The sequence below is a fragment of the Watersipora subatra genome, chromosome 4 (genome assembly GCF_963576615.1).
Source record: "Watersipora subatra chromosome 4, tzWatSuba1.1, whole genome shotgun sequence".
In the NCBI taxonomy this organism is placed as follows: Eukaryota; Metazoa; Bryozoa; class Gymnolaemata; order Cheilostomatida; family Watersiporidae; genus Watersipora; species Watersipora subatra.
The window spans coordinates 5,012,794-5,037,894 of record NC_088711.1 but is presented as its reverse complement, the minus strand read 5'-3'; the positions used below and the strand labels follow the sequence as shown (position 1 = coordinate 5,037,894).

At 35.3% G+C, this 25,101-nt stretch overlaps 1 protein-coding gene across 1 annotated transcript; it reads right to left on the bottom strand.

The window, feature by feature from the left end:
* Nucleotides 1-10,103: 10,103 nt before the first annotated feature.
* LOC137393850 (protein mono-ADP-ribosyltransferase PARP15-like) lies at nt 10,104-22,372 on the bottom strand. The gene is made up of 11 exons (XM_068080560.1): nt 22,133-22,372; nt 20,041-20,268; nt 19,104-19,269; nt 18,569-18,750; nt 16,789-16,882; nt 15,670-15,803; nt 14,360-14,537; nt 13,204-13,471; nt 10,675-10,744; nt 10,384-10,489; nt 10,104-10,183 (listed from the first exon to the last, which is right to left on the bottom strand). Exons 1-11 carry the CDS (start codon nt 22,370-22,372, stop codon nt 10,104-10,106), a joined length of 1,746 nt encoding a protein of 581 aa, XP_067936661.1.
* Between the last annotated feature and the right edge of the window lie 2,729 nt (nt 22,373-25,101).

The following is a 25,101-nucleotide window of genomic DNA, read 5'->3' as shown; positions in this document are numbered from 1 at the left end:
GAATTTTTTCATATCAAATAACTGTAATGTGAATTTTGTTGCAAGTCAACCTTCAACTCAGCTATGCATAGAGAATATGCATAGGTGAGTTAAGTATTATTACTCTATCAAACAGATTCCAAAGTGTTCAGGTGCGATAGCGCCTAATGGCTTTCGTCCAGTCGCATTAACCTCCATCCCAGCTAAATATCTGGAGAGGCTAGTTGGATGTCACATAACATCACTACTCACCGATGCCAGCCAGTTTGCATACAAGCCAAACCGATCCACCGAAGATGCTCTGATTGTACTTATAGACACGGTAAGCGAACATCTAGATAAGAATGCTAAGAACTTTGTGCGCACTTTCTTTATTGACTGCACAAGCACTTTTAACATTCTCAATCCAGCGCTGTTAATGAAAAAAATGGTTTCACCACCTGGCATTCATCCAAACATAATCAACTTGCTGTAGGCTACAGCTTTTTAACCAACCGAACACAAACTGTAAAGATCTCTGCAAATACATCAGGCATAATCAAATCATCAACAGAAAAACCTCAGGGGTGTGTCATCAGTCTTTTCACGCCCTCGTTCTACGTCTCAGACGTGCCATGTCAGCACGATAACATCAAATATGCTGCCGTCGCGGTAGTCCTCGAGTTCCTTACAGCAATGCAAACATCAAACCTCTAGGATTAAGCAGATAATATCAGTAACTGGTGCGCTGACAATGGCCTTCGGCTAAACTCTAAAAAAACTAATGAGTTAATCTTCAGTAAATGCCGTGATAATCCTACCATCCACAATCTAGTTGTAAACAACTCGACTATTGAGCAAGTGTCAGAATTCACCTACATCTATATTGGCACAGTTCTGAACCAGAAACTAGACTCTAAAGCCAACACTGAAAAGTCTGTATTCAAAGCTGGCAAACAACAACATATTATGAGTAGACTGCAACATCTGGGTATAAATGCTAGTCTCATCACAACACGCTATAAATCTTTTTTACAATAGTGTTCTGACTTACTATCTGGTAGTTGTCTTCTCCCATCTCACCAATGACTAAGAAGTTATTACAGAGGGTAGGACAATCAGCTATGAAATTTAGTAGCGTTTCAGAGTTGCAGTCTGTTCAACAACTATATGACTGCTGCCTAGCCATAAAAAGCTTAAGGTTAATAACATCGGAAGCCACACCAATCTTAGTTTTGACAAAACTACCCTCAGAATGTCTGTCTACGATAAAATATAGAGTGAACCTACGCAAACACTGTTTTAGATCTAAGTCTATATCGTGTCTTAATCAGGTTTTCACCAAGTAATATGATTTTTATGGTATTAAACTTTTATATACATGTATTTATGTAATTCTCTTATGAGCACAAATACAAACATTTTTATTTCTTTTACTGAAACAAATATACACACACCAAAAACAAAAAGCTTCATTGCTCTAAGAGCAAGTACAATGTACTTTATAATTGAATGGTGTATGTGTAGCAGAGAGAGAGTTTAAATTTGCTAAAGCATGCTATCGACTGCTGGTGCACTTGTGTAATCTTTTTGCTTCTTGTATATAATTAGAAAGCTATGATCAAGCAGTTTAAACGCAGCTGTCTTTTGTATTTTTCAATAAGCAAACGGCTAATCTTTATGTTTAGTATTTGGAATTAATATATAAGTTATGACAAAGTTGATAAAGGTCAGTCATTAATAGATGGTGCTACAGGTATATTATAGAGCGCAGTCTGAAATAGTGGCTAACAGATCAACCCTTTGATTGCCACATTGGAAAACATGCTACTTAGACAGTCTACCTACATATTCAGTGAAGGTCTGAAAACAGGTATGTGTACCAAAATTTTAGTACTATTGTGTAAATTTAAATTTTAAAACAATGTTTTAATTAGCGTTACAATGTATTTAATGCTAACGTTAATTAGTTTGTGTCATCTATCTTGTCTAGAAAAAGGTAACAGAATTTAATAAAACTCAGTGTATATACATGAACATGAATGTACTGAATAGCAGTCTAAAGTATTCAGAGCCTGTTCTATTTGTTTTCTAGTGTCAGTCATTCTAACAGAATGTATGTAGAAACTGAACCCATGAGCCTAACCTCCCACAACCTCCCACAACCTCCCACAACCTAATCAGAACTTACTTTAGTTGTAGTCGACCTTTCGATATACTGTAGTTAGCCTGTAGCCTGGGAGACATACATAGCTGACCTGGTGGCATGTTAGGTATTTATAGAAACATACATACAGGTTTGGTGATATATTTACTATGTTAGACTCATTTACATGTTACACTGTGTATAGCTAAAAAGTAATGTTACTTTGTGTATAGCTAATAGCTAAGGATAATGTTACCTCATGTATAGCTAAACGGTAATGTTACTTAATGCCATGCACGCAACGCATTGCGCTGATGGCACGAGTATCTTTGCAGCAAAATATCGTAGTAATTAGCACAAGTTCTAATGATCTGGTCACAGAGTAAGTAAAGAAGAAAGCAGACCAGGACTTGCGACGGGTCTGCTCCAACTTCAACACCTTGACAGTTGGTAGCGTTAAAAAAACTCGGGCTTAAAATATGACCTGCAAAAGATTATTCGCCTCAACTGTCCATCAAATCGACACGAAAAACAGAGGTAAGATTTTATGTAATTTCCAAGTACGAGAAGTAAGAGAAGTACGATACATGGTTGATCGCATAATATGCAGTTGGTAGAAAAGCAGCTACAGCTTTAACAATTGACCCCGATGTCTATGTAGTTGAATTGGAAGAGTATGAAAGCACTGTCACCCTCCAAGGCGTCTTAGCCAAAATGGCGAAGGTGAAAGCCCGTTTGATCGCTCACCAAGGTACTCTGGGACCGCTGCAGTTGCACCAGATCCCGACAAAGTAATATTTATGACATTCAATTTGCTCAAATAATCCTTGGCATTCCAAAATTTTTTTTTACATTGTGGTTAGATTAAAATCTTTTTGCCGTCACACGTTATTGATGTAAGTTTATACATCTACCCAATGATATTTCTAGAGTTCCATGCCACCACATTAGCAGCAGTTTTGATGAGCTGATGTCTTGCTACTGCATCTTAGCAAGTAGTCTCTTTATGCCCATTCAAGACCTTCATGTGAATAATGGGGATCTAGCCAAATGTGACTCCTTTAATGTGCATGGTTTAAAAAACAACTGTAAAATTACTTCTCATTCGCATTAAACTTTGCTAATGGAGCCTTCAAATATTTTGATTTTGTACTGATCTACAAAAGTACAAAATATGAATATCATGACCTGATTTTGTTTAACATTTCCATACTCTCTGATACTTAAACGATATTCTCAAATCATTGTTTTTCGCATACTTTTGAATGAGCTCTTGTCATTTTCATGTGTTTATGTGCTCGCTCACCAAGATGATCTTGAATAAGTGCAGTTGCTCCAGCTCCCGGCAAAGCTTATGTAACTGGTGACACTCTTTTCTTAGCTGAAGACCTGAGAGAAAACTGAGACTAGTTGCCTTTTCAGAAGCTCATATCTGCAATAGAAAGTTTTAGTCGATTCTCGAATTAAATTTGGCCAACATTTCAGCGATTCTCCAACTCAACCAAACTGTTCAGCATCTGTTGTCTGAGACTGTTTAGTTCTGAATTACTTCTCTTTTTTAACCTGCTGTTCTAAATGTTTGACTTTTAGTTGATGTGATTGCTTGAGTTCCGCCTCATTTTTATCTTGACTTTAGAAAACGGAATATAACCTTTGTAATTCCTTTCGAGAAATTGCCAAGTCTTTTTTGTAACTTGTCAAGTGATTTTTTTTTACTGGACAGTGGATGAGTTGTTTTCCTGATTTACTTTGAGCATGTTTATGGATTCCATTACTATCATACGCATATATTTTGGTAACTTATCTGTTCATATTTGTATTGGCGGTGAATTCCCAAGTAATCCAGGATTAATCATTTGCGTATCCTTTTTGTAAAGTATCTAACATATTTTGGTTGATCAAACTGCAGTTGTTCGCATTTTGCCTAGCCCAGCTCCCTATTCTGCCTCTGCACAGAGGGCACTTTCAGTTAGATAGCTTAATTATCTCAACGAAACACGGTTTGCATATAGTATGGTCACACGGTAAGTTACAGGTTCTATATAAATGTGCAAAGGCAGGAAGCAATTAAATCCAAGCATTTAAATCACTTAGACAACAGCTGTTCATTCGCAAATGAGCTGATATATGCATTTATTTCGGTCAAACTAAACTTATGTGTACTTAGCTGACCGCACGCCCGCCCGCACACACAGGCCAAAGTACAAAATAAGTTTTAAGTTAGACAGCACTCAATTCTAATTTTGTTTTCCTTTTCACTTGCATCTGTCCCGGTAATAATTTTTGCAACACGCTTTGTCAGACTTTGTCGCTGACACTCCTTCAAATGTTATTTATAATAAATAACATTTGAAGGAGTGTCAGCGACACTCCTTCAAATGATAATCACTCCTTAATTGTTGCATATCCTCACCTTCCAGGTCAACAAGACTGTTGTGGTATTTTTTCCTAGGGCCATCTCTTCCTGATATTTCCTGACTAGATCCTTATTGCGTTCACTTTCATAATTGAAATTTTTCTGAAAAGATGGAACTGTAGCGATTGTCATAGTCACTGCAAAAGCCATAAATATTTTAGTTATTCTCATGACCATTCTGTCATGAGAGTTAATCTTCAGGCTGATACTTGAATATCAAGATGTTAGCTGATAATCCTTCTTTTTCTCTGATTGGCTGATCTACTTGGTTGGCTGGTGCTACTACTTCTTGCTGATCAGTCGACTCTAGCATGAGCAATAAAATAAATCTTGGAGTGTGGACAGGTAGATGACAATTCTGATTGTTCTTTATGAGTAGGTGTTTTTGGCTATAATAATATAGAACTTATTAAGGTTGCATTTCTTAGATCTGTTGTTGTATAAACTTGCATGATTCAGACAGCTTTGATTTATTTTGAAGTTTATGCTGTTGTATTTCAGGTTCCAAATATTATGCTTGCTAAGTTTGCATTAAGCTTGCTTTATGGTTTAGCCCAAATTAGGTCTCAGTGGTTTGTGTGGAGTCTACTTATTGTTGGGTGGTACACTACACTTTTTTGCATGCGGTTTTTACCTACATTGTTCGTGTTGTTGTTGTGTAATTTGCTGTTGCTTTTGTCTATGTTGATTTTTATATTAGGCATTGTTGAGTAGCTGACTTTCAATGTTGTACAGTTGAATATTTTGCTTATGGTGTTGCCTTTTTGGAAGCTTAACTACAAATGATAGGAACCTTTTTGCTACAATTGTTTTCACATCTGCATTGAATAGATAGTTTTACAGGTCTTTATCTTATTGGTGTCACTGTTGTTACTCTGTGGCATATATTTCAGCTCATAAATGTAGCCGCTACTTAAGAGAGCTGTTTGATAAGGCTTTTTTGCACTATATTAAGCTCGGCGGCAGAAGGCGACAGGTTGCTGAGTCGTTTGTTTATCTATACAGGAAGGTTTTTTGTGATTGTCGGTGGGTGGTAGCTCAGTTTGTTACGAAAGCCTCTACATACAAAATTTTCAAGTTACAAAGTTTCTTTTGGTAGAAATTTTGTTTCAACTTGAGAAAGATATCTATTGATGCAAAAGGCAAAAACACTTGTAATTTGTCCTGTTTGTTTGTTTCATCACTTAACCTCTTTTGCTAGCGTTTATGTGTTAAATGAAATAAGTCGAATTATAGAGACTGTTTTTATATCTAGTCTTACGCCCAGGCTAGCCAAAACCAAGCCTTTTTTACCCAACATATTATAACTAGTGGAAGAATAGTAAAAACGTACCAAAGGTTTTTGTTTCGGCAGTTTGGATGATGCCATTGATTTTACACATAGAGCAGCGTGTGTGACCTGGAAGATTGTTGGTTTAACTTGGTACAGGCTGTTGTTCTGTTGTTTTGCCAACACTCAACGAGCTATTTACATCATCCACATTGCTCACTCTAACCCACCGGAGACCTGCAAGGATAGCTCACATGTCTGCTTTCCTGACCACTCAGGTCGACCAGGTTGCTACAAAACAGCATGCTAATACAGCTGTGTGCATTCTTATGCATAAATGAGAAATTCTTTATTACTGTATGGCAACATATGTAATAAAAACTTGTGAAATTTACCATTAAACATTTACCATTCTAACTTTTAAACTTCATACCATGACAAAATATTTTTAGGCAGTTCAATTGAATTAAAAGGTAAAAGAAAACAACGGTAAAAGTTTAAGCTTTTTCAAACAACTACAACTTTTAAATTTCACATGAAAGAAGTTTTTCATCGAAATAAATTAAAAAGAAGAATAAAATTGTAAATGTGTTTTAATGTAAATGTGAAATAATTAGCAATTAATAGCTAAATATAATTTGTTTAGCTATATGATTACAATAAAAAATTGTTTAATAAAAAAGGTAATAAAAAAATCTATTTTCTTTTTTATATAATTTAATATAATTAAGTATAATTTATTTTTATATAACATATAACAATATTTGTCACTCTTACCATCAAACTACATACCATGAGAGAAGTGTTTTGTGTAATTGAAATAAATGAAGAGAGAAAATAAAAACAACTGTAAAGGTTTTTAAACTTTCTCATACAACTGTTAACTTTAAAACTTATGTGAGATGTCTATCTCGATATTTAAATACTGCGATATCTCCTCAATATGACACTAAGTGTACTAGGTCACAGAAATTATATAATGTAATGATATGGCTTTCACTAGTCGTTAAAAGCTTAGCGTGCTTGTATGGTCATTACAGTTTCTTTAAAATGTGCATATGTATGTAAATGGTTATTAGTTAAAAATTAAGTAGTTAAATAGACTTGTGGCTAATAAGTACGCATTAGAAATAGTGATAGCCTAAATGCTATTTAATAATAATGTTTGACAGAAACATTTGATATCTGCCTTAAAGTGATTGATGGATTAGTTGTAAGCTTTTGGTCGCGATTTTTGCTCTTGCATAGAGTCAGTAGATTAATATGATAGTGGTAACTGTGATTATGGAGAGAAAAGTAGCTATTGACAGCTCGAGAAATAGTGATGAATTAGTTGTTGCGTTGGTGTTGGAGTTGATAGCTAAGACAGTGGGTACATGTTAGTAATAAAGTAACAGTAAGGTTATTTGTAATTTTGAATTTTATTGTAATCAGCAATAGTGGCTGTAGTGGCAGAGGTAGAATCAGCAGAAGAATCAGCTAAAAATAAAACAAATTTGCTTATTAATACTATTTTTTTACTAGTTATGCTAAGACTTCATTATAGATTTATTATAGCTTGCAGATTGAGGTGTTTACTTAAAATTATTATCTTTGCAGAAAAAAGATATGGCTAATTCTGATTTATAGTTAATTGCGAGTCGGAATAAACACGAGTAAAGTAAGGGAGCAGCAGCATAAAACTAGAAGGGCAGAACATGATTAAATAGATACAACTAGATTTTATGAATTAAGGAAAATATTTTAACAAATTTTGAAACAGTCAATTTGGCTGTCGGCATAGATATGGATTGATTTCCCACAGATTGGCTTATTTGTGATTAATTATTTGAGAGATGTAGTAATCTGAGTTAAATCTCAGTCTAAATTGGTCCTTAAAATTCATGTGTGTAGAGAGCACACAATTCTTAAGGTCAGCTGAATTAGCTGTCAGTTTCGGTTCCCCACCTTCTTCAACAACATGGTCCAGAACACCAACCTACAGATGCAGACAAGTTCCAACCTACCTGACCGATATCAGTCAACTCACAGCCCTCTAGTAAATCAGACGATAACAATCTTTATGCTTCAAGACTACTCAGAACTGAGTTAAGTTAATTTATTCAAGGATTGCATGACTAGATTTGACATTTTCTCTGGCTAGCTAAATAATAAATTGCTCTTATAATTAGGTTGTGTAGCAGCAAGCACGTGATTTGTTAACTACTTGACCTAAGAGTTGTTTTATGTTAAAGCCTATCCACTTGCCATATGATATTTTTATCGGTGGAAGGGAGCGAACTGTTGTATAAAAAAAAAGTAAATAGAACTAAATGAGACACATGCTTATTATTTTTGTTTTGTTTAACCTTAGCAAAGAAGCCTGACTAGTAGGGTAGGGCTTGACTTAGTTAAGATTTTATTTACAGTATATATTGTGTGTTTATATTTTTTATTTTATTGTGGTTTTAGTACACTGTCTTTCTTTTTATTCTTAAGAACTGCAACTACATACTCGAGAAATTGACAGCAAATGACAATTTGTGAGCCATCGACAAGATACACAAAGGCACATCCTGTAACAAGCGAGTTTGGGTATTCGTGAAAATTGCAGTACAATGTCAGACATGCCCCAGACAAACAGTTGCTATATAGACACTCGAGCAACTACTATACATATGATCCTTCAACAGCATCAACACGCTACATCTACCAATAACCATAACAGCCAAAGATTTGCAGCCAAACATCCGCAACCCTCTTGAAGAAAATTTACGACCATGACGCCATCTAAGGAGGAAGGTGTGAGATATGTCTATCTCGACATTGAAATATTGCGAGATCTCCTCAATATGACAGCTATTATTCCATTCAGAAGATTGTGTAACAGATCTACATATGTTTTATTAGTATTCATTTCTTAAGACATTCATTTACATAATAACTGCACTAAATCCACCATTACACCTGGACACAATCTTGTAAAGCACTCAGTTGCCATCTGCATCAATGTTAACCTTCTTTGTCTGACCATTGTGCCTGCAACAAAATTATAATAGTATTACTTATTATTTGTGTCCTTTTTGTATCTTGTGCTTGGCTCATTATACAGTATTATTAATGACTATTATGCTACCAACACTATATAAAGGAATGCTGACTTTTTACTAGGAGAGTGATCATTGTTAGTCTTGTTAGCCTGTCAGTACTCATGACAGTTTTGCTAAATAAATGCTAATAAGACCCAAAACTCTCTCTCAAAAAATCTTTAGGCTTTAGGAGTTAAAGTCACCTTAGAGCAGCATAACGCACTGTTACACTTAGTATCATGTGGAAAAGGTTTTGTACAGGACAACTAAATTAAACATAAATAAAACAGCTGTAAAGGTTTTCAAACCACTATAAATTTAAAATTTCACAACTTTCAGCGACATGTAAGAAGGTTGTTCGAAAATCGAGTTGTTCAAAATCCAAAACAAAGTTCATCAAGTTTAAGGTTTTCCAGAGGAATGTACAGTTTCAATGTCAGTTTTAATATTATTTCACTTTTTCTGTTACGACAAAAAAGGAAAAAGATACGTTAGTCTTGTAATATTCATAACATTTAATATATTCAAATAACGCCTGACATTCCAAAGAATTTTGTACATGTACTTTGTGACTAACTTGAAATCTTTATCATCACATGTTATTGACATCAGGTTTCATATCTACCCGATGATACTTCTAGAGTTTCATGACACTACATGAGTAGCAGTTTCCATGAGCTGATGTTTTGCTACCGCATTTTAACACATAGTCTCTTTATGCTGATTCAAGACTTTCATTTGAATAATGGGGGATCTAGCCAAAAGTGACTCTCCTAATGTGCATGGTTTCAAAATCAATTTTTAAGTTTGCATTAAATTTTCCTAATGAAGCCTTCAAATGATTTTGATTTTGTACTGATCTACAACAGTAAAACAATGAATATCATGACCTGATTTTGTTGAATCCTTTTAATACCCTCTGATACTTTACCGATTTTCTCAAATCATTGTTTTGCGCATACTTTTGAATTAAGTTCTTGTCATTTTCATGTTCTCATGTGCTCGCTCACCAAGGTACTCTAGGACAGGTGCAGTTGCTCCAACTTCCGACAAAGCTTATGTAACTGGTGAGACTCGTTCCTTAGCTGAGAGACTTGAGAGAAAACTGAGACTAACTCTACCAGGTACATGCAGAGGTCCTTCCTATTTGCCCTTGATGTCTGGTTTGTCCCTCGGTTTGCTACTGAGCTAGTCCCTAACACTTTCATTGTAGATTTACATGACAGCTACCTTGATTTCGTACGTTCAATCTGTTGACCTTTCCGCAGCTTCATCAAATAGCTGAATTAGAGCTCGTTCGCTGATGCCCAATTCACTTTTTTTATCTAAAAACAAAATTAACAAGTCTTAAAAGCTTTTTTAAGCTTTTTCTATAAAAAAAATAGTCATTGTTGAAGGAAAAAATATGGTCATAATTAAAGTAAAAAGCATGATCGTAATTGAAGGAAAAAATATGGTCGTAATTGAAGGAAAAATAAATTAAAATAACATTTCAAATTAATAAGCTTGTCAAGAGTGAACCAACCTTCCATAGCGTGCGGTTTGTCAGAGCCTGTTTGTCCATATGCGAATATACACATATGGTAGCCATCCACACAGCTAGTAGCCAATGCCTGTACATCTTTGAACACCTGCATTTCCAACAATTGAAAACAACAATTACGTTTCAAAATGATTGAGATACAATAACCAGTTCGTGATCAGTTATACTCTTGTAAAATAATCAGTTCAGACTTTTTCAGTTAAGACATTCGCATCACTAAAGATCAACAGACATCGAAAATATCGGAATGTTGAAAAATGTAAATATTATTACCTTTAACTCATCTGATATAGACTTCGCTTCAACTTTTAAATCAGACACTTCGGTGAAGCATTCTGAGACACTAAATGCGACATTCAAACAGAATATTATATTATTACTGTTGTCATAGCAATGAGAACGACATTGGAATTAGTGTTGGGTGCATGAAAAATTTAGCAAGCTACGCTTTCCTTTGTACATGTATTTCACTGAAAACAACAATTAAATTTCAGAATTCATTTGAGCTAGAAATTTATAATTACATGATACTGTTTCGAAACATGAGAAATGACACACTCTAACGTGAGAAAGGAAACAAATCTTAGAGTGTGGACAGGTTGATAAAATTTTGGGTTGTTTTTTAAGTGTAGGTGTTTCTGGCTATAATAATATAAAACTTATTAGGCAAAGATTGCATTTCTTAGATCTGTTGTTGTATAAACAACAACGATTGTCGATTTATTTTGAAGTTTATGCAGTGGTATTTCAGGTTCCAAAAATTGTGCTTGCTAAATTTGCATGAAGATTGCTTTATGGTTACAATGTTTGGTCTTGAAGTCAGTCTCGCATAGCCCAACATAGGTTCCAGGAGTTTGTTTGTGGAGTCTAGTTATTGTTGCATGGTATACTACGCTTTTTTGCAAGCGGTTTTTACCTACATTGGTCGTGTTGTTGTTGAGTAATTTGCTGTTTGAGCTTGCTTATGGATTCTATTAATTGTTTTTTTTTCAGCTTCTAAGGCAGCGACTTTCAATTTTAATGCCTCACTCTTCACCTGTACTTCAACCCACTTCTCGACAGGAGGAAGTGACTTGTGTCTGAGGAGTTGCTGCTTGAGGTCCTTAATCACTCCATTCTTTACAGAAGACTATTCAGTCAGGTTCTTTAAAATTTTAGTTTGTGCATACTTTTGAATAAGCTTTTGTCATTTTCATGTTCTCATGTACTCACTCAGCAAGGTACTCTGGGACAAGTGCAGTTGCTCCAGCTCCCGACAAAGCTACTGTAACTGGTGACACTCTTTCCTTAAATTTGTTGTGCCATAACAATGGCGGCTATTACATCATACATTGTTCCTGAAGAGTGTTCTCTTCATTCATCAAAATGCTTTAAAGTCTTCAGGTCAAATTGCAAACCACATTATGGACAAAACTGAAGACATTGGTTTGGATTTACACCTATAGCGACTTCGAATCAGAGTGTAGTTCTGATGATTGGGACGATCAACCTTCTAAGGTACACCGTCACTAAAACCATGGCAAACACTACAGCAAAAACAAAGGAATTACGGTAATTGTTATTGATGTAACCAAGTCATTATTGGTGCCATTTTGGGGACACTTTTCTACTGATCATTTTATATTGTGGGTTATATTATATTGTGGCTCTGAAAAGCTGATATTATTTTTGATGAGAATGCCATTATGAATGCAGTAGATCCTTTACTGTCATAAAAATGCATATTCAGTGACTTTTAGTGCAAGTTATGTTTAGTTTACTAAAGTTTATGTTATGTTAAGTTTGTATCATATATTACTCTTTAGAAGAGAACTTGTGATTCACCTACTGATGCTTATCACGTTCAAGGGATGCGAAGAATAAAGAATGAGTTCTTGCATCTAATATCGTTTATATATCTAAAAAAAAAGCATCCATTCGGTTCTGTAACAAGGGCCACCTGTTTACAATAACCTATAGCAATATCAGATAGTTGCTACAAGTATGAAGTCCTGTATTGCCCTTTCTCGTCATCACACAGTTACTGCAAAATGCCTCATTTAAATAATCAAGACCTTTTGCCAAAAGACTACGGGTACGTGGTACTGGCTGCCGTTGGAGGGACTTGGTTGAACATTCATCATGTTTTCAAGGTGGTGAAAGCTTGAAAGGATTATGGCATTCAAGTAGTCATATGCTTACATTTTTGTTTGCCCATAACATGGTTTTCCTTATCCTGCTAAACCTTAGCTTAGTTGTAACTGTTTTAACATTTTTAGATAATTTTAAAATTACATGAATGTGTTGCAAGATAGCATTGCTTATCAAAGCTCTAGCATATTTGAAAAATTAGTAACAATATGATATTTTGCTGTATTACACTTAACAATGCTATACTGAAAACAATTGCAATTTATACAAACCAAATAAACCAGCATAGATTGTCTAATGTATCAGGAAATCATAGAACAAGCTGTTAATTTCTTTCTCATCTTGTGCTCTATTATCTTTATAGCAGTTGCAACATGATAAAGTCTTCTTACCAAAAGATATATGTGCACAAATGTTTATAAATCTATCTAGATACAGGAAGATGTCTAAAAACATACAGAATGTAAAAATATAACATGATATAATCAATGTATGGAGCCGATTTTGGCTTATATCCAAAGTTTTCAACAGTAAAAAAAACAATGTCGTGTACCAAATTGTTTATAGTTGAAAACATCAATATGGTAAAATAATAACTGTTTTCACCTTCCTCACCAAAGTTCCATTTTTAAATGTTGGCTACTTTGTTAGTACTTGTATTTAATGACATACTCTGGGTAGGCAGATGCATCATGAAAGACAGCGTACATTGTTGGTTTTGCAAGGTTGTCAACAGCAGAATCATACTGAACAAATGGATTATCAGGTTTGTATAATTTAAGGGTCGTGAGCTGAGGGGTGCCAAGACAGCTTTCACCAGTGATCACTCTGGACAGGATTATGTATCTCTCTCCAGCAGCATTCGCTGGAGAGTATCTTTGTTGGGAAGAGTAGTTAGCGCTGACAGAGAAATAAGTACCAGCTCCAAGCAGGCTCCCAGCTGATATACAAAACAAAAACAAGCATCACTAGAACACTCATAATCCAACTAGTATATGCTAGTACGGGGTTCCTACAGACATTGACAGACCGCTATGTGGTTCCAAAAGGACTGCGGCTTAACTTATATTTTATAGAACAAGCAACTCCCTTTTGAAAGCTATGGGTGACAGGATTACAGCCAATTGTATGGCTGCATAATAACGATAAGTGAAGCAGTGAATTCATCTTCAATTTTTGGCCTTTTGCTTTTGAGACAGTTTAAGTTATAGATAGTGCACATTTTTTCTAAAATATGTAAGACTACTTTTATAAAAAACAATGACAACAATTTAAAATGATTGGTTGTTTTAATAGATCTTGTGAATGCAAGACATCTATTGAAATTGTTAAAAACGATTTTAGTCTCGGTTCCATAAAACAAGTTAGTCCTAACGAACAATTTTCCTACAAATACAGCAAATAACCAATAGAAATAACACTAGCATTCATTAATTTTGTTTTTGAGTAGAGAGTTAGATGCTGGTAATCTGTAAAATGAGTGCAATTCCAGGAACTCGTGAGCTCATGATATAAAATTCAAAGTTTTTTATTTTGCCTTGAAGGTAGTAAGTACCAGAGTAAGTCAGCTTTTAAAAATACAAGATGGAGGTATTTTAGATCATGGATATGTCTGTGACAAGTTTTTTTTCAAACAAAGTTAGCTGAAATCAATGCTAGCTTAAATCAATACTAGCTGAAATTAATACTAGTTGGTATCAATACTAGCTGGTATCAATGGTAGAGCCCTTAGCACTACCATTGCGTATTTACACTCCTTTCTTTCATGAGATGGAAACAAAATCAATCATATAGCTTCATTAAATAACTAACTCTATCATGTTCTTACCTCCAGCTGTTCCACGGTCAAACTTGGTCCTAACAATCTTAGACACACTGCTCTCACTTGTGCCATGCCAGAGTGGGGCGGTCTCCACTTCAGCCTCTTGTTTATTAAGTTTTCTAGCAACACTTTTTCTCATTGTGTCATAGAGTGGGTAGGTTTCTGGATTCTGTATACGCTTTACCTGTGAAAGACAATCTAGGACTAGTACCGGTTAGTTACAGAACTGTCAGAACTGTAGGTACCTAAAGATACATGAAGTATGATAACTACATGTATTTATTCAAATGACATGTTAACAAATAAATAACAAATGATTATGCTAGCAGTTAACTAAATTATCTTCATGTTTAGATAATGTAAACCAGGTAAATTCTCATCAAGTCAAGTGTTAACAATCAAAACTCATACTCCAACCAAATATATCATAGCACTGCTCATATAGGTAGGAGCGTGTCCACTAGGCGATCAATCATGACAATATATAGGTTAAATACTTGAATGTTAGGGCAAGTATCATTTTCATCAGTTGATTTAGTATGCTAGGATTGACAAAATACTTTTCAACTGAAAAAGTTCCTAAAGTCTAAACTTCATCAACCATTAGTACTTAAATACATACCTAAAGTCATAGTACAACTTCTTTAGAATCCTTGTCTTTACCAAACTGCTATCTTTATTTAATATCATTACTTATCGTTATTGCTTTACCAACTAGCCGTATTATTATTATTATTATTATAGGTTTGTTACAGCTTAAGCTGGTGTTGTTTTTTTCTCTTTGACCTAGTTCCACTATAGGTTAAGATAGACAAGACATTCCTAAGGATGTTAGCCAATCTTAACAGGGCTGTTAGCTGCACCAACGAGTATTTCTTCACAAAAATGATTACAGATTATTATTATTATGAAAGGTTAAAAGTTGAGATGAAGAAAATTCAAGTGATAATGGGAGCTTTGAGAACAAATTCCTCGATACTCTCTACCCGACTAGACCAGGTATAGAGAATAGTCAAGTGTAACACCAGCAGTTATTAAAGATTGACTCGATACTCTCAACCCGACTAGACCAGGTATAGAGAACATTCAAGTGTAACACCAGCAGTTATTAAAGATTGACTTGATACTCTCTACCCGACTAGACCAGGTATAGAGAACATTCAAGTGTAACACCAGCAGTTATTAAAGATTTACTATCTCGAGTTTCTCTAATCCCAAGGTGATACTCCAGTTCACAGCTCAAGTGGGATGATTGAGTTTGGGTCACTGCCCAGTAATGAGTGAGAGAGATTATTAGTATTTCAGTGAAATTTTACCTCTATTATGGTTGCTGTTGGTCTATTCAGAGTTTTGTTCAAATCTGTGATGACATCTTTGTACTCCCTTGTGCCTTTCCTAACACGACATTCCCGAAACTCGTGCACTGGATTTTCCCAAGGGTTGGGTAGATCTAAAAGATTTGCTGAGGCAGAATTCAAACTAATACTTCAAATTTAATAATTTGAAGTAACTAGGAAATGGGAAGCTGCTTAAATTGCGCAAATGGTGATTTGTAGAGTGATATTGCCCAGATTGTGGGCAATATCACTCCACAGATATTGCCCACAATATGATATTTGTGGAGATGAGAATTATTATTTGTGGAGTGAGAATATTTGTGGAGTGAGAATGCCCAGAATTGACACACACTGCGTGTCATTGATAAAAAGTCAGTGGTTGTCTACTCTTTACAACTAGTCACTAAAGCTCAAAGTCATATAAATGTTAAGTTTTAACTCAAACGGACTTCACAGACTTGAGATACAAAGTATTGTGTTTAATATTAGCCTTGTGTATGCAGTACAACTGAAGAGGAAGTCTTAAAACTCATTTACACATCGGGAAAATTGGGGTGTGCAGTCAAAATAGGCAGACATTTTGATTAATCATTCTCAGACATTTGCTCATTTCCTTAGAAAAATAGTAAATTATAGTTTATATTCTTTTAGAAAATTTCCAAGTCTTTAACAATGTATACATAAAGTCTCATGAGAAAAACTTTTGAATACTTAATGTAACAACTGCATCTGAATATTCATAGTACTTGTGTTGCCTGCAATATACTGTATGCCAAGATTTAGTAAGCTAACCAATGAGCTAAATACAGTTTAATTTAAACGTAACCTTGTAGATCACTACTTTAATGACACTTGCTGCGCCTTCAGCGTTTTTGTGACTTCTTTTGACAATATCTTTTGCTAGATGTTTCACATAATTGCTCACCAATCGAATCTTGAAAAATAACATTCTCTGTCTCCATCATAAAAAGCCTCACTGTAGCAGTGATATTATCATATGTAGAGTTAGGCATTGAACATTGAAGAAAGCCCAAGGGGTAATTTACAACAAGTAACTATAACGAAAATATGCTGCCAATCATCATATAGCCAACAGACCAACAATGGTTTTTCCATCTTGCAGAGTAGATGTCATATCAACCTTGCCGGTTATCTGTTCTTCCAAATGGAAGTCAAGGGCCTGTTCAACACCCTAAAAACAAACAAAAAACTTAAGAAATAAGTGAAATATTAATTAATTGAAGACCACAAAGTAAAAAAAACTCCTAGATTTCCAGCGTAAAGCAGCATAGACTCATAAGATTGCTGAATATTGAGATTTAAATGATGACAAAGCAGATATGAAAACTCTATGTTTTATTCAGTATAAGAATTCATGTCCTGCCATAAATCACTTATCATCTTAAGGCAGAACACTACTCTTATAAAAATAACTTGTCAACACAGTACTCAGTGTAATCTACAGTGGAGCTAAACCATTCAGTTACATAGACATCGGGATCAATTGTAGAAACTGTAGCATTTTTTTTTACCAACCGCATTATATGTGATCAACCATGTCTCCAGCATGGTCCTACTAGGATTTGTATATGCAAGTTTTATGTATTATAAGTTAACAGTATCAGTTGAGCAATCTGTTTCAGAGCTTTTTTGGTTTGAACTGTTGAAAAGAACACATTAATAATCAACACTGACATTCATGTAATAAATAGCTAAACCTACAGGACGCAGACAAATATGTGATAATATCTAAATATTATCACATATTTATACGCGTCCTGTAGCTTGTATCATCAACAATACATGTGGTGTGTTCTGACGGAACTGACCTTAACCTGGTAACATTCTTTGTAACAACAAGATCAGTAGCTCATCGAAACTGGCGTATTTATTAGTGGATAACATTCTTGTTAGTAAATAATTACTATGGTATCTCTTTGGCGTAATTCAGCTACGACCTTCATATGCACCAGTTTTGTTTGTTTAGCTGTAATATCAGTACTTGAATGTGTTTTTTACTATTTGATTTTATATCCCAACAAACAAAGTGCATGTATGTATTGTAACTTTCATCTAATAAATGGGAAGACTCGTTATGTACCAAATGTTATCTTAAGTAGCGACTTCATTTCTACACTTCGAAAAGCCAACGGATTAAACTCGGGACTTGTTTGGTCATATTAGTTGTCATATTGGGTTGCCAAGGTCATAACGTTACAATTACTGTACCAGAATTTGGACTGACAGACATGACTTCTAAATGACAATAATAAAAATCATAGCTAATACTTGTAAATTAGTTTTTATATGACTGGCTTCAACTTGTCAAGTATATAAGCACAATTCACCGTAAATTTATGTAGCTATTAAGAATCATTTTCAAAAGTAATTATCTGTAAATAGATTAAATAGTTTTATAGAAAAATCCGCAATGCACAAAGTAATGAACGGCGGCAGATACAAGAGAGTGCTATTAGAAAACAATATAACTAAAAATTATAGCATTAATAATACTATGGTCATTTTAAAGCTGATTTTTACTGACATTGGTGTAAGCAGTAGGTAGCACCTGGCTGACTTCTTGCTAAAGAAACGTTGATCTGAATTTAAACTTAGTTAAAGTCAAAGTTTGTATATTTATATTATTGTAATTCTAACATTGTTGTTGTTCTTATTAAACTTTGTTGATGCATGTGTTTGGTTTATCTACCAACCCTGTTACATAAAAAAAAATGTTCCAGTCTCTTTGCCCTAAGCTCAGCTGTGACATAATGTATTATAATTAGAAATCATTAATGTCGAATTGGAATAAATCTACCAAACCAGCCATTCCAGCTTCAACCATATTCAAAAAGTTGTAAATTAAGAGTTAACTTACCTCAATAGCAGATTCATCAGCTGAAAAGATGACTAGGGAAATACTCTTCAGAAGTGACTTTCGGTTCAGCCGAGCAAAATCTGCAACAGCGTGCACCACGCATCTGGCCACAGATTGAGGAGGGTACTCTAGGAGTCCCGTACCGATAGGTGGCAAAGCAAGACTCTCTGCTTTTGTGTCATCTGCCCAGGACAGGCATCTTATGATCAGGTCCCTTAATCTCTAAACACCCAGGTACAATTTTAAGTCTGACAGCGAGGGAAGTACAACGCATTAATATTATGAACTGGCCATGCTTTTGGATGAGATGGAAGCTAATTTCAGTTTTGGAAACAATTATATTTCGCGAAATACTGTTCCTAAACACCTCTGAATTGAATCAAAAGTAAAAAAACATTGTACAAGAAAATCAAAAATGCAAGTTGTAAAAATATATCTCTTCTAACTACTGCAATTGCATAAAAATAGATTCCCACCTGCTCTGTTTCTCCTCTGATCCAGAGTTTTGGGCAGCAGACATGTAGCACCTGCTTACAGGGCAGTCCAAAGCCCTCGGTCATCACAATATCACCAGTTATTATGGGAGCGTGTCGATTACACTCCTCTTGCAATGCCTGACCCGCCTTGTTGAGCAGAGCCAGAGATGTCTTGCCACCTGACAAAGCCATGTGACTTCCTGTTGAATTGATTATGAAGTCGGCCTGAGTAAATAAAAAGCCAACAATAAGAAGGGTATTAAATGGAATCGTCAGAAGGTGAATGTATCTACGAAGTTAATTTAATGCCATTTGTATTAGTAGTGTTTCAATTAGTTATTCAAAGGAAGCAAGGAAAGAAGATTGTTCTAGAACAATTTACTTATACTCACAGATGTCTCTGCTAAGTCTCCTTTACATACTGTTAGTTTAGTTTTGTTTGCCAAGGAGTATCCGTCAGAGAGTTTTTTTATTCCATGACGGCGCACAGACCACTTGAAATCCTGTTACAAAAACTGTTGACTCATTGAAATACGTGTCAGCAAAAAAAAGCAGTAGCAGATAGAAGCAACAAAATTAGAAAGCAGAATACAGAATATCATATGGCAGCCCATACTGATTAGCTTCTTTTTACCTTCATAAATACGTATTGCAACGTTGGAAAGATTTCTGTAATATTTGATTGTGTAATCAATTTTCACAAAATAAAAGCTTCAATATTCATATTTAGTTTTTGAGCAGAGCCAAAGAGAATATAACATGTAATCAGCGAGGGGAACCGATTGGTCGACTGTTAGACCAATTGGTCTGTATTAGCAGCAAGAATCAATCGCGAGCAAACCAATGTTTCTTCATAGTCATTGACAGAACTAAAAGATGCTGTGTAACATACATGGATTGTATGTACAGATTTTACCTACTTGTTTCTGCTAAATTCTCATACAGAGTTTAAGAAATAATCCAAGCATACAAAACTACACCATTGAAAAGGATCACCTCTCTGACAGCGGTTGTCGTGCTGTCAGGAGACAGATAGAATTTGATGGTGATAAGACAACTCTGGGGATGTTGCTGACTGAAATCGGCTATAGCAGCCAGCACGGAGTCAGCAACTACATCTGCAGCATAGTCTTCACTTGTGAAACTATCTGGAGCAAAAGCTATGGATCGATATTTCTTCACTGTACATATGCCTAGACATGCCTTGACTACGCCTTGCAGAGCCTGCAATAAAACAGTTTTATCTTGACTTTCAAAAATTTATTTGGAATTCTGCTTTGGGAAAATATGTTGTAAACCATGTTAATCCATATTCCATGTATTAGGAAATGACGCTGCTTAATGTTTTTGTTCTTGCGAGGAGAATTTTTTAGGATTTTTGTGCTCTCGTACCATATGACATTGACCTTTCTTATTAAGATTCAGTAATCGACGGGAAACAAGTCATGAGCGTATATGCTTGTTTTGCATTAGCTAGATTATAACCAAAAATAGATTAGTATGCAACAGTACCTTAACAACAGATACATGTACATGTAGGTTGTGAGTAACAAACCTGGTACAAGTATGTTGCAAGGGCATCGCTTAGAAATAATCAATTTAGAGCAGCAGTAAGTCAATAGACTACCATTAAAATCCTGTTCAACTAAAGAAAAATATGCCAAAACCACACTATACGTATCCCAAATGTTATGGTATATGTGACTACTAGTAGATTTAATAAACTAGTTCTGGCATTAACGCAAGCCAGAGACTTGAAAGAGCTCCAAAAAGTTGATATACCACATATAAGCCAAAATACACCGAAAATGTCATTCTTTGGTATTACGATACATGACAAATATCTTGATTGAGATGGGTCATGTGTGAGATGTGTCGCGAGTGAGATGTGTCGCGAGTGAGATGTGTCGCGAGTGAGATGTGTCGCGAGTGAGATGTGTCACAAGTGAGATGTGTCGCGAGTGAGGTGTGTCACAAGTGAGATGTGTTGCAAGTGAGATGTGTTGCGAGTCAGATGTGTTGCAAGTGAGATGTGTCACAAGTGAGATGTGTCACGAGTGAGATGTGTTGCGAGTGAGATGTGTTGCGAGTGAGATGTGTTGCGAGTGAGATGTGTTGCGAGTGAGATGTGTTGCGAGTGAGATATGTCGCGAGTGAGATGTGTTGCAAGTGAGATGTGTCGTGAAAAAGATGTGTCATGAGTGAGATGTGTCATGAGTGAGATGTGTCGCGAGTGAGATGTGTCACAAGTGAGATGTGTCGCGAGTGAGGTGTGTCACAAGTGAGATGTGTTGTGAGTGAGATGTGTTGCAAGTGAGATGTGTTGCGAGTCAGATGTGTCGCGAAAGAGATGTGTCATGAGTGAGATGTGTCACAAGTTAGATGTGTCACGAGTGAGATGTGTCACAAATGAGATGTGTCACAAGGGAGATGTGTCACAAGTGAGATGTGTCACGAGTGAGATATTTCATGACTAACAGTGTGTTTTAGTGAGGTATGTCATGTTTAGCATGGATTATAAATATGGCAATGAAATATAGTTTTTTTTTTCTTTGTGATTTATTTTCATCAACAAAATTAGTTAAACAAAAGAAAAAAGCTGGAAGAGTGATGAGGCTCATAATACGCAATAGCATAGCTAGTCATGGCGTTGGGCTTGTTGTCGTCATCATGTAATCTACGTAACTCTTTATTGGTAATTAGGTTTTATTCACTTGTTGAAAGATTTAATTTAATTTTTTTTAATAGCAGGTGGCGATACACCATATCGCCACCTTATCAAAAAATAACAGTAATAATATTAATAATAATACTTAGTTCACTTATGCATGTTCTCACTTATGCATATTTGTTTCTCTAAAAGCACAAGGAATATATTATATAATTGATTGGTTTATGTAAAAATATGTATATTCCTTAATCAAATTTACTCAGTAATAATAATTATATTGCTGCTATTATATTTGCTTTATTATTATGCCTTTAGAGAGGTAAAACTTATATTTTCTAATAAAAAGATCAGCATTCATACATAGCGGTGTCAGAATAAATTTGACAAGCATTGGAAATTATATAAAATGTTACTTACATCTGTGTTCCCATCTTGACTTGGTGGACAGTTGAAGTGAATAATGTTTTTGCAGGTCATATTATAAGCTTGGGTTTCTTTAATGCTACCAACTGTCAAGGTGTTGAACTTGGAACAAACCCTTTGCAGTTCATGGCCCGCTTTCTGCTTTATTTTCTCCGCGACCGGATCTTTAGAACTTGTGCTAATTACCACGAGATCTTCCTGCAAGGATACATGTGCCATGAGCATGCACGGCATTAAATAACATTACCCCTTAGCTATTATAGGCAAGGTTACATTTCTATTACATGATATGTTTAAACATTGTCTGCACACAATACCACCTCTATTACATGATATGTTCACAATTATTTCTGCCCACAGTATCAAGTATCTAAAGCAGCTGGAACATCTATCACTTTGAGTTGAAGTTCAGCCACAAGATAATCCTTCAAATGCGGTTTATTCTTTCCATTTTGATAGACTTTTTATACCTAATTTGATAACAACTCCCAAAGCCATGGCAAACTCTTATGTAAATGAGTCTAACATACTAAATATATCACCAAACCTGTATGTATGTTTCCATAGTTACCTACTAAATATGTCACCAGGTCAGCTATGTATGTGTCCCAGGCTACAGACTAACTACAGTATATCGTAAGGTCAACTTACGGTAGAATCGGTAAGATCCTGCCAGACGAGGTCCAAGTGAACTCGGTTGTATATTAATAGGTGCTCATCTGTACCCTCCTTGTACACAAAGCTGCTCATGAAGTTCTCAAAACCCTAAATACAACAGAAAACAGCTATTATTTTTAACAGCTGCGTTAACTTCTATTATAAGTGACTTTGCATTTGGTCTATTTATAATTTGCAGAACAAAATGACTCGTCCTAAATTATATCTATGCGCAAGTTATCAACAGCTACACTGTATATTGAGTCATTATCACAATTACCATCTCTTAGGCATTGTTAAAAGGTTACCTTGGCAACAACATTCCTAGAATATGTAGCTCTTGTAAAGCTAACTTTTGTATGAACTTGTCATAGTTTAACAAATATTACATAACGCCGCGCTGTAATCTATTCCTTTACTTTCTTGAACTATCAATGATAATAATAGCATTTAGAATAAGATAAAATAAAAATTTGTTTGATTAAATATTAGGGAAAACTTGGAATTAATTTCTAAGCAAACACAACTCTGCAAATAAAAAAGTTTTCATCGAGCTTTGAAATATTTTTCAACAACTATGAAGTGAAGATTTTTTTGACAAACTAAAGTTGTATATAAAAACCTCTAAAGATGATTAAAAATAAATATGAATTAATTAAGAGAGTGAGTCTACAATGAAAGGGGAATTTAATGATGATATAATAGAGAAATAGTTAAGAAAAGAAGACATCACCATGAACCTCAATAGTTTTTCTGTCTGAACTGTATAAGAATATGTCAACAGCTGTAAGAGAGCTCCTTGGAAACATCTCACAGTAATCGATAATAGCATCAATCATCCACATTGCCACAAGCTCTGCAGGGTAACCCAAAGATCCCGTACCAAGAGCAGGCAGTGCTATAGAGCTATAGTTACTCATCGCAACTTTCGTTAGACACTTGTGCATGAGTTCTTTTATTTTCTACAAAGTTATAAGAATAATACATAATAAATAAGAACCACGCACCACGCTTTGTCAGAAAATATTTTCATGTAGGTTTGTGTGACTATGTCATAATTTCATAAAGGCTGTTGTTGTGCAATGACATTTTTGAGACATTACTTCATCTGATGAGAGGAAAGCCAAGATGGAGCATTCAGACACACCTCAGAGCAGTTCAATCACTTTTCATCAATACACAGACATCAAATAAGCAATGCTGACTCATTGAAATTATGATAACTAAGGCTATACAAGCGGACAAGCAGAGCTTTCTAATGTTTTTATTAGATGCTGGATAAGCTAGTACACATATCACAAGTAGGTCCTAGACAAGGTAGCCAATCGACACTAAGCTATATATGTTTACACATCTAGTTACTTACAAGTTGAAATAAACTATTCTACATATATCCATTCTCGGTTTAGTTCTGATCCTGAAACAGTAGTAATAATTTATTCACAGATTTTGTAGAAGAAATTAGTGATACTGCTAGAAATGAGAATTCTGACAATGTACAAGTCATTGGTCTCTCTGACAATAGGTTTTGGGCGGGTGAGAGACAGGCAGGTGCCAGATCACTATTGCAAGTGTGTTACTGTAAAAGAAGTCGACTGACTCCTTGAAGCTACACCAATCTCAGAATAACTCATGAAGGAAGTTAACAGATATATAAACCTGTTTGTCTGTCTGTCATTTGTGTCTCCAGTTATAGCAATAAAGTTTTTGGAACAAAAAATTTGCTTCGCATTAGGTTCGAACTCATAAACTCTAAGTCTACAGGCCAGCAAGCTTACCCAATACGCTGTCCTTGCCATACTAATGAATTAGTAACGTAAATGTAACGCTTTCGTAAATACTAGCGCCGTTTGAAGTTCATGATTGTGTTACAGATTGCATATGCACTCTATAAAGCAATCATGAGACATGTTTGCTTTTCAGAGGTTGAAAGTGATGCACTCACACCAGTTTTTCTTCATTGACATTTTGAGCCAAATTAAATCGTGGTCACGTCAGCATATCAGATATGATATTTATTCAACATCCACCAATCAGAATTTAAAGTAAAATGCTCAGTGAATAAACTTTACCAGCTTGTTAGTCGCCTCATCTTCATACTTTGCCAAGTTACAGTGAAGTATCTTACATCCCATCTGAAAGCCATCAGTTTCAGCAATATCACCTACTTTCAAAGGAGCCAATGCTTTACATGCTGCTTGTAGCTTTGGCCCTGCTCTGCGTGCTAGTGCAGGGGCTACATGACCTCTAGACAAGTCTATGGCAGCTCCAACAGAATTCACAATTACTTCATCCTAAACGGCAAA